The following is a 13,837-nucleotide window of genomic DNA, read 5'->3' as shown; positions in this document are numbered from 1 at the left end:
TTTGACCTTACTACAACTGGTCTCGTTCTATGGGTGACTTCTTGGGGTGGACCGGGCTCAGGTCTGCTCGGTGCCTAGGTTTGGCTCTGCAACTGAGCTGTCGCTACCTGTTGAGCTTGCAACATTTTAAAAATCATATGCAGGTTGATCCCGTCCTCTCCGTCATTTTGGGTATTTCGAACTGTAGATCTAGTTCCACCATGAATGCTGTTTTCGGGGCTAGAATGTTGGTTTGCTTTAATGGCCACATGCGAATTAACGTCAATTGGACCCACAGCCCGAGTTCCAAAGGGGTCAACGGGTGGCCTTTCATCCTCGGGTGTCACGTTGTTATTCTCATCTTGATGGCGAGTCGTTGTCGATAGGTAGGACCATTAACTGAGAGTTCGTCATTTTTAGCCTGAAATCAAATACACTTCCAAAAGCAAGTGTAAAATAGTGTGTTTTACAGAGATTTGTATCAAATAACCACTATTATCCCTAGCCCCACGGTGTGCGCCAAACTTTTTACCCGAAAAAACGGATAGCAATTGAATTTATACGTAGTTCTAAGGATACGTGGTATAACTTGGTACAAATTGGAAAAATAAGTAAATGAATATTGAAATTAGGTATAAAAGAAATGAATGCAAACCGAATGAATTAGTTGGCCTAAGCCTTCAGGTTTTATCACTCTCAAATTGAATGGATAATGATTGGTAGAAGAACAATATGAGACAATATCAAAGCCCAAAAAAGGATAATATTTGCTTGATGCTCTATAATTCTCAATGAATGTGATCCCCCTTCTACAAGTGATAACAACCCTTAATATATGGGAGAAATCCTATTTTGGATATAATTAAAAAATATGTAGTGCGGATCCCATGATAGATTAAATAATTATTCTTTCCTTGATTTGTGCTGTGATTTCCTCCGAGATTCTCTCCCTAATTGCGGCTATAACGACTTTATTGTTTCTTGGCTCGATCTTGATCCTGGCCGATCTCGATCTCGACCGATCTCGATCTTGATCAGTCTTCTGAGTCTTCGAGCTCGATCTTGGCCGACCTCGATCTTGATCGGTCTCTGGGTCTCGAGCTCGACAACATATACTTCGCACCATGGCTCGATATTATAATGATAAACCTCGGACGACCACATTCCAATCTCGATTAGTCATACGAAGGGCATATTCGGTTTTGACCGTATACAACGATCAATTTTTAATCTAAACATCACTATTCTCTCTATTGGAGTTACCGATTAATCCTTTCCTATTCTTGATAATGCAATAATTATATTCATATTTCTATCCTTGAAGTCAAGTCAATATAAAATAAAATTTATTAAAAAAATCAAAGTACTTCGTGCAAATCACGGGCATACTCAGTGGGATCAAAAAGAGAAGGAAAAAAAAACAAGAAGATTAGATGATAGAAGAAAAAATTTCTTTTCTCATTGCGTAGTAGAAAGATAAATTACAAAAAGGCATTAGTGAGTTAAGAATCCATTAAGCATTAATTGAGACTCCCTTTAAATTGTTTCAAGTGGATAGGTTGTTAAGCTAAGAATTTGTTGCGTTTTTTCTTTAAAGGGTGTGAATGGAAAGTGGAATAGGCACTTTTTAGACCGCACCTCTCCATATCATCCTTTTTTTGTCTATAAATTTAGAGATTTGGCCTCATTTTTAAGATATGAAAAATCTGAAATCTTCTCCTCTCTTTCCTACATTGTTGTAATATTTCCTAAATAAACATAAGTGTCAAGTGTGATTTGCTCCGTTTGTTGAGTTCGCTGAAATTCTATAATTTGAAGTGCCGCTATTACAGAATAGTTATTTCGTTCTATCGTGGGAGGAATTAATCCGTATACCTTGGACAACAGTGAAGAGATTAAATTTCTTAAGGACACACTGTGAATTCAGTGCGCTCAGATTTAATTTTGTTCTTCTTATGCATTTCTGTTTCTCTTTTACTTTACATGATTTTTTGATTTTGAACACAGGTTACCAACATAATTCACATTGACTAAACACAGCATCAATTTTTTACTTTTTAATTCTGCCAAAAAGCATGTCCAAAATGCGTTGCTAATTTGTTGTAATTATTTATGACTGCTTTTCAGGTTGTTAAAATAATTTTTTAATTTTCGTTTTTTACAAGCCTAATTTGGAAATTTTAAACTGTTATAGTATAAAGTTATAACAACCCGGCCTTTTGGTTATTCGCTAGTGTTGCATGCTTTTTAGTCGTAGTATGTGTTCATAGGGCAGAAATTAAATAGTGCTCTCGTATTTTTGGACCTGTAATTAAAAAATAACTACTATCATAGAGCTCACAAGTGAAACTTTACGATAATATCCTAAAGTTTTACCCTTCAAAATTTCATGACAATAATTATTTTTCAATTACAAAACATTAAAAGTAACTATTTGTAAATTTTACCCGTTCGTATGTTGATATATGGTATATAAATATTGTTATAATTATGTTATGACGCATTGCTAAGCCCATGTAGCAACCCTGTGTTTATTTTCTTTTTTAATGATAAAACTTGTTTTGCTCGAATTAACACACAATATCAATCAGTCAAGTGATCAAGAATCATTCACAGTGCCATTATGTCAACCACAACATCTATAACCAACATGTTCTAGTGACAAGTTAATAAAATAGCACAACTAAACTCTGGTTTTCTGCTTCAGAGAAACATCTATGTTTTCGAAAATTACAATCAACCATTACGCTGATTAACATATATCATTCTCCAAGACTATTATAGAAAATTTATCTGACTAAATCCTACATATCTAAGGTTTATCTTGAACGAAAAAACTCAGTTGGTTTTGGAAAATCAAAATCCCCAACTTTCAAAAACAGTACGACAAACTAGACATTGTTGTGGTGTCTCTACTTCAACGTGACACCCTTTTTTCCCGTCAAAAGGAGATTAGCATTAGTACATTGTTTGATTATCGGAATAAAGATATACTAATCCCAAAATAGAATATATAATCGTATTTATCTCATCTTTAGTTGTGTGTATTAGTTAGTAGTGGATAAATTTTATAATAAAATGATAGAATTATCTATATCCTATGTGATAATTTCAGCCCATGAGATATTCTTGTCTATTCCACCTGATAACCTAAACATAGATAACAAAGGTAGTTGTACTTTGTAGAATACACAAGTTGCCATAAAAGGCCAAAATATTACTACAAGTACTAGTAAATAAATGACCTGATTGAACTAGTACCTAATTATCCAGTACAATTTTTGTTAACCAATTATTCAAAAACCTTTGTTTTGCTCTAGAACTTTCTTCAATATATTGTAGTCATAAAAGCAAAATATTAAACGTCTTCCAAAAAAGCAGTAAACTAAACTTGCAACCGTTTCCTTTGCAAAAATTATCAACCATATACATTCCAATATACTAATTCAATCTCTTTCAAAAAAATAACCAAAATAACATGCTAAATATGTACATATATAGCAATATATAATGAATATTATCTTCTTTTTTAAGAAATGATTCTTTACTGAGATGCTGCAATCATAGTGGTGGGGGCAACGTTCATGAAATAACCATATCCTAAGCTTGACTCTTATTGACTTGGCTTTGAACAATATAAAGAAAATAAATTGCAATAAGTTGACCGACTTTTATTCTGTTTTATAAACACAACGCAAATGGTGTCAATTGGAACAATTTGAGCTCACACCTATTTAACCCATTCAACTAGTCCAAGGTTAGATAGGTTATTGACCCGCCCATTTGTTGAGGTCAATCCATCAGCCCATCGCAGCCCTTTTAAAGTGGGGCTGAGTTTTAGCCCAAATTGATCCACAAATAACTTAACTAAAATATTTTTAAATTTTATCTTTGTTTGATATGTTATATATGACTATAATAAAAGAATATTTTTTTTGATAATTAAACAATTCATAAGAAAACAATACATATTAATTAAAGTTTGGTAAGAGTTGTGCGAGTTGGGTTATGACCCGAATTTTAGCCTATATTGGCCAGCTCATCTCAATCCAAGAAACTTTGTGACAGATCATTTATTGATTTAGTACATTTTGACCCGCCCAAAATTAGCACAACCCGTCCTTTTGACACAAGTGTCAGCTCGTGTTTTAATAGGCGGGGCGTAAGGCGAAGCGTTTTACATATGCTTCAACGAGGCGTAAGCCCCATAGGTATTTAATTTTTAATATTTTATAAAATAATATAATTACAGTAAATATTTATAAACAGGTAAAATTACATAAAAATTGAAAAAAATTATAAATATGTGAATATATATAGATGTGCTCCATACCCACAAAAACTAGTCAAAATAATCTATTATACGATACTTAGAAAAAACTAGTCAAAACAATCTATTATACACTACTTAGAAGTTCAAGTAACTTGAATCAAAAAGAATAAAGTTTTCTACATGGAGGAACAAAAATGAACTAACCTTCAATTTAAACTTTGAACTTGCTGCTATGAAGGAGAATGGAGTTCTCTTTGCATTTGTAAAAAAAAAATTGAATATTCGTTGCTTTTGGGAGACATTAACAGACTAGCGGACAAGATAAAGAATTGGTAAAGACCGTGAATTGGGGGCTTCAATCAATAAAAAAGATCTTTACTTTTAAATTTAATACATTTCAGTTCTTTTTTAAAACTTTTGAGTAATTATCAAACTGAATTTTGAAAATTTGGGTATTATACGAATGACTTATTCGACAAATTTTGTTTTAATTTGAAAAAATCTCTGGGACTTACGCCTCACTAAAAAAACTCGCCTCAAACACCCGGGCGTATGCCTCTTGAGACTTTCGCCCCACACCATCGCTCCAGGGCGTTTTTGGTGCGCCTCGCCCCGAAAACGCTTTTTAAAACACCGGTGTCAACTACAAGGCAAGCGGATAGGATCTTTTTTCTTTTTGCTACTTTTTTCCTCTTCTTATTCCTGCACTTTAATCAGTTTTCACATTTTCACTGTCAACATGTAAACTTTTATGTCGAACATTATCGATTATCTGTTTAATTTCCACCTTTTTGTTTCTTTCTATATTCCCTTTATTTTTTATTTTTTTGAAATCTTGGTGCTATATAATGGAGCGGCTTTGAACTTTGGCAACACCACACAAATCCAGTATCCATATTCCCTTGAAAGATTCTATTTCTAGTGCATATGGATAAGCAAATTTTCTTGTTGATTCTTCTCTTTCTAGGTCAATATTACTTGCTTTCTATATCAGCTGCTTCCTTAAATGAGACAGACCAAGATGCTCTACTGACTTTCCAAAATCTTGTTACAAGTCCAAGTCATTTTCTGGCCAAAAACTGGACTAAGAATACTTCTTTTTGCTCTTGGTTTGGTGTCACTTGCAATTCAAAAAGGCAAAGGGTTGTGTCTTTGGCTCTTCCAAATTTGCAACTTCAAGGCACAATATCTCCATCTTTGGCCAATTTGTCCTTTCTAAGAGAGCTCAATCTTGTGAACAACAACTTCCAAGGAAATATTCCAACAAGTCTATTTCAACACCAAAGAATTCAAAATATTTCATTAGCTTTTAACAAACTTAGTGGTGAAATATGGCAAGGGCCATGGTATTCACCTGAACTTAGAGTCTTGGATCTTACCAACAATAACCTCACAGGTATCATCCCTCTTTCAATTGGAAATGCCACAAAATTGCTAAACTTAAGTTTGCGTAGGAATAGAATCAACGGCAATATTCCAAATGATATTGGTAATTTGAGCCAACTTGCAATGTTGTCTTTGTCCCATAATCAATTAACAGGTCCCATTCCTGCAATACTTTTTAATATCTCCTCGCTAATTGCCATACATTTGCGAACCAATAGCCTTTCTGGTCCTTTATTGCTCAATGTAGGGAATATTAAATCCAATCTAAAGATTCTTAGTATACCATACAATCAAATTTCTGGTGACTTTCCTTCCAATATTTGCCAATTCACAGAGCTCAGAGTGTTTTCTATAGCTTTCAACAATATAACTGGAGAAATACCCAGAAATATTGGTTGTTTAGCTAAGTTGAAGAAGTTCTTTGTTGGAAACAACGCTATAAATGGGACTCTTCCTACATCATTGGGCAATATTTCCACTCTACAATCTCTTCATTGTCCAAACAATCGTGTAGAGGGGCCAATTCCTTTAGAATTAGGGAAGCTATCAAATTTAAGGTTGTTAGATTTCGCTGAAAATTATAATCTTATTGGTGAAATTCCAAAGGCTATTTTCAATATATCTTCTTTGGAATTCATTTCTTTAAGTTTAAACAACCTCTCGGGGAGAATTCCAGCCACTACAGGTCTTCATCTTCCGAACCTTAACGGGCTTTACTTGGCGAAAAATCAGATTGAAGGGGAAATTCCGCCGTTCATAATAAATTCTACCAAGCTTACTGAGTTGGTGTTAGCTGGAAACTTTTTCACTGGAAAAATTCCTACTAATTTGGGAAATCTTCGCGAGCTACAAGGATTGTTCTTAGTAATGAATCAACTTACCAATGAACCAAGTGAACCTGAGTTGTTATTCTTGAATTCTTTGGTGGACTGTAGGATGTTGCAATATCTATCATTTGGTTACAATCCATTGAACGGAATTCTTCCCAATTCTATTGGGAATCTTTCATCTGCTATTGAATATTTTGAAATAGCAAATGCACGTATCAATGGCCCCATACCCAAAAGTATAGGCAACATGACCGGTCTAACGATGCTAGACTTTCAGAAAAACAACTTGATGGGGAGTATTCCTTTTGAGGTTAGTAAGCTTAAACAACTCCAAGGGCTATATCTACATAAAAATAAATTACAAGGACATATTCCAAAGGTAGTATGTCAATTATCTAGCTTGGTTCAGTTGATTCTGCATAGTAATGAGCTCTCTGGGGTGATCCCTGAATGTATAGGAAATCTAAGCATGCTACAAGAACTTTGGTTGGGATCTAACAATTTTGCCTCAAAGTTACCTTTGAGCCTTTGGCAGTTGGCAGGTCTTCTCCATCTAAACATTTCAAGGAATTCTATACAGGGAGAAGTTCCACTTAATATTGGAGAACTAAAGGCCATTGTAGGACTTGATCTTTCTGGTAACCACTTTTCAGGCATGATACCAAGCAGAATAGGCGAGCTCGAGAACATGCAATATCTTTCTCTATCAAACAACTCATTTTTGGGTTCAATTCCATCATCCTTTTCCAACTTGATAAGCATGGAGTTCTTGGATCTGTCATTAAATGCTATTTCAGGTACTATTCCTATGTCATTGGAAAAATTGTCGCGCCTTAAAAGTATCAATGTTTCATTTAATGATTTGGAAGGTGAAATACCCAATGGTGGTGTGTTTGCAAATTCCACTCCGCAATCTTTCGTAGGCAACAAAGGTCTATGCGGAATGCACATGTTGGAAGTTCCTGCTTGCGCTATTACTAATCCTAGACGTCATTCAAAGTTTAAGAAGCTTGTGCTAAAAATTGTTACTCCAGTGGTTACTTCATCCTTTCTGATATTCTTCTTGGTCTCAATTTGGATAATGATACAACAAAGGAAGGGAAAGTCAAAAGATGCAGAAAAGGTAACAGAGCTCAGAACTTATCAATTGATTTCTTATCACGAGATTCGACGAGCAACAAATAACTTTGATGTGTCAAATTTAATTGGGGTGGGAGGTTCTGGATCTGTGTATAGAGGCACATTATCTAGTGGAACTGTGGTGGCAATAAAGGTTTTGGACTTGCAAAATGAGGAAGCATGCAAGAGGTTTGATACTGAATGTGAAGTGATCAGAAATGTTAGGCATAGAAATCTTGTACCGGTGATTACTACTTGCTCTAGCGAACACATAAGAGCCTTTGTCCTGCAATATATGCCCAATGGGAGTCTTGATAATTGGTTGTACAAAGAAGAGTCTCACTTGAACCTCCTTCAAAGAGTTACCATAATGCTTGATGTGGCTGTGGCAATTGAATATCTGCATCATGATTATGACACTCCGATAATTCATTGTGACCTAAAGCCAGCCAATGTTCTTTTGGATAAAGATATGGTGGCTCATGTTGGTGATTTTGGCATCTCTAAAATTTTAGCAGGAAACAAGTCCACAGCACATACCGCGACATTGGGCACTCTTGGTTACATTGCACCAGGTACACTAGTCTCTTACTCTTTTTCCCTTATCATACTTGAGCCTTTCCAAATTTTAGAACTAAATAAAAGTAAGTCTTTGTTAGTATAGTTTATGGTTATACTTCAAACAAGTAATTGTTTTCTTAATTTTCTTTCTTCTAAGAATATGGCTCGGAGGGAATTGTGTCCACTAGTGGTGATGTTTACAGTTATGGCATCATGTTGATGGAGGTTTTAGCAAAAAGAAGACCAGTCAATGAAGATATATTCAATGAAAGTCTTGGCATAAGGGAGTGGATGAGACGAGCATTTTCAGGGACTATGATAGAAATTGTGGATGCTAATCTTTTTTTTGAGGATAAGATTACTTCCAAAAGTGAAATTTGCATAGCCTCCATGATAGAATTGGCTTTGGACTGCACAAATGAAAAGCCAGAATCAAGGATAACTATGAAAGATGTAGTCAAGAGGCTTAACAAAATCAAGAACACATTTTTGGAAAGTAGAAGTTAGCATCTCTTAAGGTGGTGTTCTTTCTGAGTTGCAAGTTAATATGTCGCTTTTTGTTTACCAGATTTCTTTAATATAGTCTTCCATACTACTTGGAGTCATGTACTGTTTGTAGTTTTGAGTGTTGAATTCTCTCTTGTTGTAATTTTATATTTGAGTGGTTGTAAACCTATTTTACGTTTTTAGTATTTATGGTTTGAATGCTAATTATGAAGGTGTTTAGCAGCACTATTTGGCTTTCTGTTTGCAAGCTTGGAAATATCTATGCCACATCTTATCGCCTCTAATTCATATTTTTGATTCATTAGTTTATTCCTTTGTATTCAATAATTTAATAAACCATTTTATTTTTAACTCAATGTGTAGTGAAAATAAAATATTTGCGCCTTACTTTTGTTGTTGGGAATAAACCCCCCAGAAATATTATTCACGTTAATATCAACGGAATAATAACGTAGTATCGAGATACGGTAATCAACAAGAATAAAAAGAACAATAAGGACACAAATATTTTAACGTGGAAAACCCTTCTGAATAAGAAAAAAAACCAGAGTCTGAGAGAAGCAAAATAATCTACTATAATGAGGAAGTTACACTCTGTAGTCCCAAGTAAATACTCGAAATTCTTACCTCACTACAATATCGCTCGCACTCTCTATTTTTTCTCACATATAATTTTTCTTGTCCGTGAAATACTCGAAGCTTTGTTGCTTTTATGTGTTTCAACAAAGAAGCCGAGAGCTACTTTTTATAGGCGAAGTCACATTTCCTCCGACCAATAGGAATGCTTGCTTTACTTGCAATTTGCCAACTTGCATTCTAGCAAGTTGTTGCCAAAAAAGATTTGGCCCTTGGTGTCCGATTTCTCATTTTTCTATTTATTTTATTTATGGGGCTCGACTCCGTCAATCTCCCCCTCCAGATCTATTCTAGTGAAGGAGGTAATGTCGAGCTTCTAGTTTAAGTGCATGCCGACAAGTTCTTTGTACAACTCGAATTTGTCTCTTGGTTAGCATATCTGCAGAATTCTTAATTGTAGAAATCTTTAGAACTTGCAGAGATTCACTCTCTACCTTTTCTCGGATCCAATGATATCTCACATCGATATGTTTGGTCCTTGCATGGTACATGGAGTTCTTGCTCAAGTCTATTGCACTTTGACTGTTACAATAGACAACATACTCCTTCTGATACAAGCCAGGCTCTTGAAGGAACCGTTTCAGCCAAATCATCTCCTTGCCAGCTTTAGTAGCGGCAATGTACTCCGCTTCAGTTTTAGAGAGTGCGACACACTTCTGTAACCTCGACTGTCATGATATAGCTCCCCCTGAAAATGTAAACAAATATCCAGTAGTAGATTTTCTGTTATCAATGTCACCCCTGCCATATCCGCATCTTTATAGCCTTTCAAGACTGGATCAGATCCTTCAAAGCACAAACAATCGCCTGCGGTACCTCTCAGGTACTTAAGCATCCACTTGACTTCTTCCCAGTGTTATTTTTCAGGAGTTTCAAGAAACCTGCAGACAACACCGACTGCATGAGCAATATCAGGTCAAGTTCATACTATTGCATACATCAAACTTCCGACGGCAGAGGAAGAAGGAACTTTGGTCATGCACTTCTTTTCCTCCATTGTTGTAGGACACATCTTCTTGCTCAACTTCAGATGACTAGCAAGAGGTGTGTTGACTGGCTTAGCACTCTTCATGTTGAGGCGTTCTAGTACACATTCAATGTACTTCTCCTGAGACAACCACAACTTTATGCTTTTTCTCTTTCGAACAATCTTCATTCACAGAATTTGTTGTGTTGGGCCCATGCCCTTCATATTAAATGACTTGGACAAATCTCCCTTCAATTTTGCTATCAGCTCCTTGTCTTTTCCTACAATTAACATGTCATCTACATACAACAACAAAATAATGAAGTTGTTGTCAGAAAATCTTTTGAAGTATACACATGGATCACACTATGTCTTTATGTAAGTTTGACTTTTCATGAATGAGTCAAACTTCTTGTACCACTGCTTTGGTGCCTGCTTCATACCATAAAGACTCTTATTCAGTTTGCACACCATGTGTTTCCTTTCAACTACTTCAAATCCTTCTGGATGCTCTATATAAATCTCCTCTTCTAAATCTCCATGAAGAAATGAAGTTTCCACGTCCAACTGCTCCACTTCAAGATCTAGGCTAGCGGCTGAGCTCAAAATTGTTCGAATATAAGTCATTTTGACAACAAGTGAGAAACTTTCGTCAAAATCAATACTTTTATTCTGTTCAAAGATTTTTACCACCAATCGAGCTTTGTATCTGACCAACTTGCCATTTCCATCTTTCTTGAGTTTCAAGACTCATTTGCATTTGAGTGGTCTTTTACCCATTGGAAGTTCAACCAGCTTGTATGCACCATTTTTCTGTAGAGATTTCATCTCTTCTTGTATGGCTTTCATCCATTGGTTCTTTTCTGGATGAGACATCACCTCCTTAAGACTTTCTGGCTCCCCATTATCACTGATGAGGACATACTCTGTGGAAGGGTACATGCATGACTCTACCCTTGGCCTCTCTGATCTCCTCATAGGCTAAGGTTCTTCTTCTTCCTGAGTGGGGTACTCCACTTGCTTGACATCATCATTAAGTTGCTCCCCCTGCTCTATAACCTCACCAGGTTGCTTCCCCTACTCGGCAACCTCGTCGGTCCTACTTTCTGCACTTGTGGGATTGTTAGAAGTAGAAGGAATGGTAACAAGGTTAGGGATTATACCATTCTTGGCCTTCTCTGGCTAATCATCTACAACTCCATCTTCACTTTCTCGGAAGATTACATATCTGCTTCTAATGACCTTCTTATTTATTGGATCCCATAATCTGTACCCGGATTTTTCATCTCCATATCCGATCAATATGCAGGGAACAAATTTATCATCCAGCTTTGTTCTCTGCTCATTTGGTACATGTGCAAAAGCTCTTCAACCGAACACCTTCAGATGTGAGTGGGACACTTCCTTGTTGGTCCAAACTCTCTCTGGGATGTCAACCTCCAATGGAACTGATGGACTCTTATTGATCAGGTAGCACGCTGTCTGAACTGCTTCACTCTAAAATGACTTAGGTAGTTTAGCCATTCTGAGCATGCTTCTCACCTTCTGAACAAATGGTACGGTTCATTCTCGCAGCTACACCATTTTGTTGTGGAATTCCAGGAACTGTCTTTTCATGTCCGATTTCATGGCTCGAACAATACTCTTCAAATTTCCTTGAAGTGTATTCACCTCTATTGTTAGTTCGGAGATGCTTTAGCTTTCGACCTGTCTTCCTTTCCACCAGAGCATGAAACTTCTGGAAAACTTGAAACACTTGATCTTTCGTTTTCAAGATATAAACCAACAATTTCCATGAAGCATCATCAATAAAAGTAACAAAATATTTGTTACTGCCCATTGATTCAATTTCTATCGGACCACAAATATTAGAATATACCAAATCAAGTATATTCAATTTTCTTTCAGACGATGTCTGAAATAAGACTCTATGCTACTTACCAAATAAACAGTAGTCACAAGGTTTTATCGTTGTAACTTTGGCAAAAGTGATAAGTGATTTTCTCGAAAGAATCTGCAATCCCTTCTCTCTCATATGACCCATTCTTTTGTGCCACAAATCTACAGAAATCTCATTTTGTGCCGCGTTCAATTCACCTCGGCATATTTCTGCATTTGTCATGTACAATGTGCCATGAGTAACTCCCTTTGCAATCACCAATGATTCCTTGGTGAGTCTCCACTTTTGATTTGCAAAATAGTTCTCGTATCCATCTTGGTCTAAAGCTATTCCCGAGATTAAGTTCATCCGCAAATCATGTACATGATGTATGCCCTTTAGAACCAATGTACATCCGACATTTGTCTTGATACAAATCACCGATCCCCGCAATCTCTGAGTAACTCGTGTTACCATTCTCACTGTGCCAAAATCACGTGCTACATATCTGCAAAAATATTTTGTTACCAGTATGGCATGGTAAGATGCAGCTGTGTCAACCACCCATTCCGACTCTAGACCTGCCAAGTGCATGCATTCCTCTTCCTCATTTATAAAAAGAACAACATTATCATTATTTTGTACTATGGCGGTTGTGTTGTCGTCATTCGTTTGGATATTACTTTCACCTTTGCCCTTTCTTAGATTTGGGCAATCTCTTTTAAGTGACCCGGTTGATTGCAATTGTAGCAGTTTCTAACTTTTGATTTGGATCGGTTCTTGGACTTCTCACGACCTTCAGATCTATCATAGTTTCTTGAACTCCTTTGATAACTCCCTCCTCTACCTTCTGTGATGAGAGTCTGTCCTTGATTTTCAGGTTTCTTTCTCATCTTTTCATTTAGTAGAAGAGCCGATGTGACGTCCTTCAACTCAATAGTGGTTTTGCCGTGCAGTATGGTTGTTGCCAAATAATCGTATGAAGATGGCAATGAGTTTAAGAGCAATATGACTTTATCCTCTTACCCGATCTTTACTCCGAGGTTGGCAAGCTGCGTGATTAGTCTATTAAACACATTTAAACGTAACAAAATATTTGTGCCTTCACCCATATGTAGGGCGTATAATTGCTTCTTCATATACAATTTATTTGTCAACGTTTTGGATATGTATAGGCTTTCCAACCTTGTCCAAATTACACATGCAATGTCTTCATCAATGATGTTGTTTACTATATCATCTGATAAGTGCAACCTAATTGCACTAGTAGCCTTTTCATCCAAGTCAGTCCAATCCTAAAATTTTATGGTATTAGACTTTTTGGCATCAACATCTAGTACCTTATGTAATCCTTGTTGGATTCGCAAATCCCTCATCATTTTTTGTCATGTTGAAAAATCGCTATCTCCGTTAAATTTTATTACATCGTACTTTACTCCGGACATTTATTTCACCAGGTATAGTATTACCGACAGTAAATAGTATTTCTGTGAACGAGCAGAACCTGTGCTCTGATATCGGTTATTGGGAATAAACCCCCCACAGAAATATTATTCACAGTAATAATAACGGAATAATAACATAGTACCGAGATACGGTAATCAATAAGAATTAAAAAACAACAAGGACACGCATATTTTAACGTGAAAAAACCTTCTGAATAAGGAAAAAACCACGGGTCTGAAAGGAGCAAAGTAATC

General features: G+C 36.1%; 1 protein-coding gene across 1 annotated transcript; it reads left to right on the top strand.

Moving 5' to 3' along the window:
- Positions 1–5,148: 5,148 nt before the first annotated feature.
- LOC107823407 (uncharacterized) lies at positions 5,149–8,880 on the top strand. Its single transcript, XM_016650046.2, has 2 exons — positions 5,149–8,162; positions 8,306–8,880. Exons 1-2 carry the CDS (start codon positions 5,180–5,182, stop codon positions 8,653–8,655), a joined length of 3,333 nt encoding a protein of 1,110 aa, XP_016505532.1. The 5' UTR covers positions 5,149–5,179; the 3' UTR covers positions 8,656–8,880.
- Positions 8,881–13,837: the final 4,957 nt, after the last annotated feature.

This window comes from Nicotiana tabacum, chromosome 12 (assembly GCF_000715075.1).
Source record: "Nicotiana tabacum cultivar K326 chromosome 12, ASM71507v2, whole genome shotgun sequence".
NCBI lineage: Eukaryota > Viridiplantae > Streptophyta > Magnoliopsida > Solanales > Solanaceae > Nicotiana > Nicotiana tabacum.
Note: the sequence above shows the minus strand (reverse complement) of the source record. Positions and strands in the feature narration are given on the sequence as shown.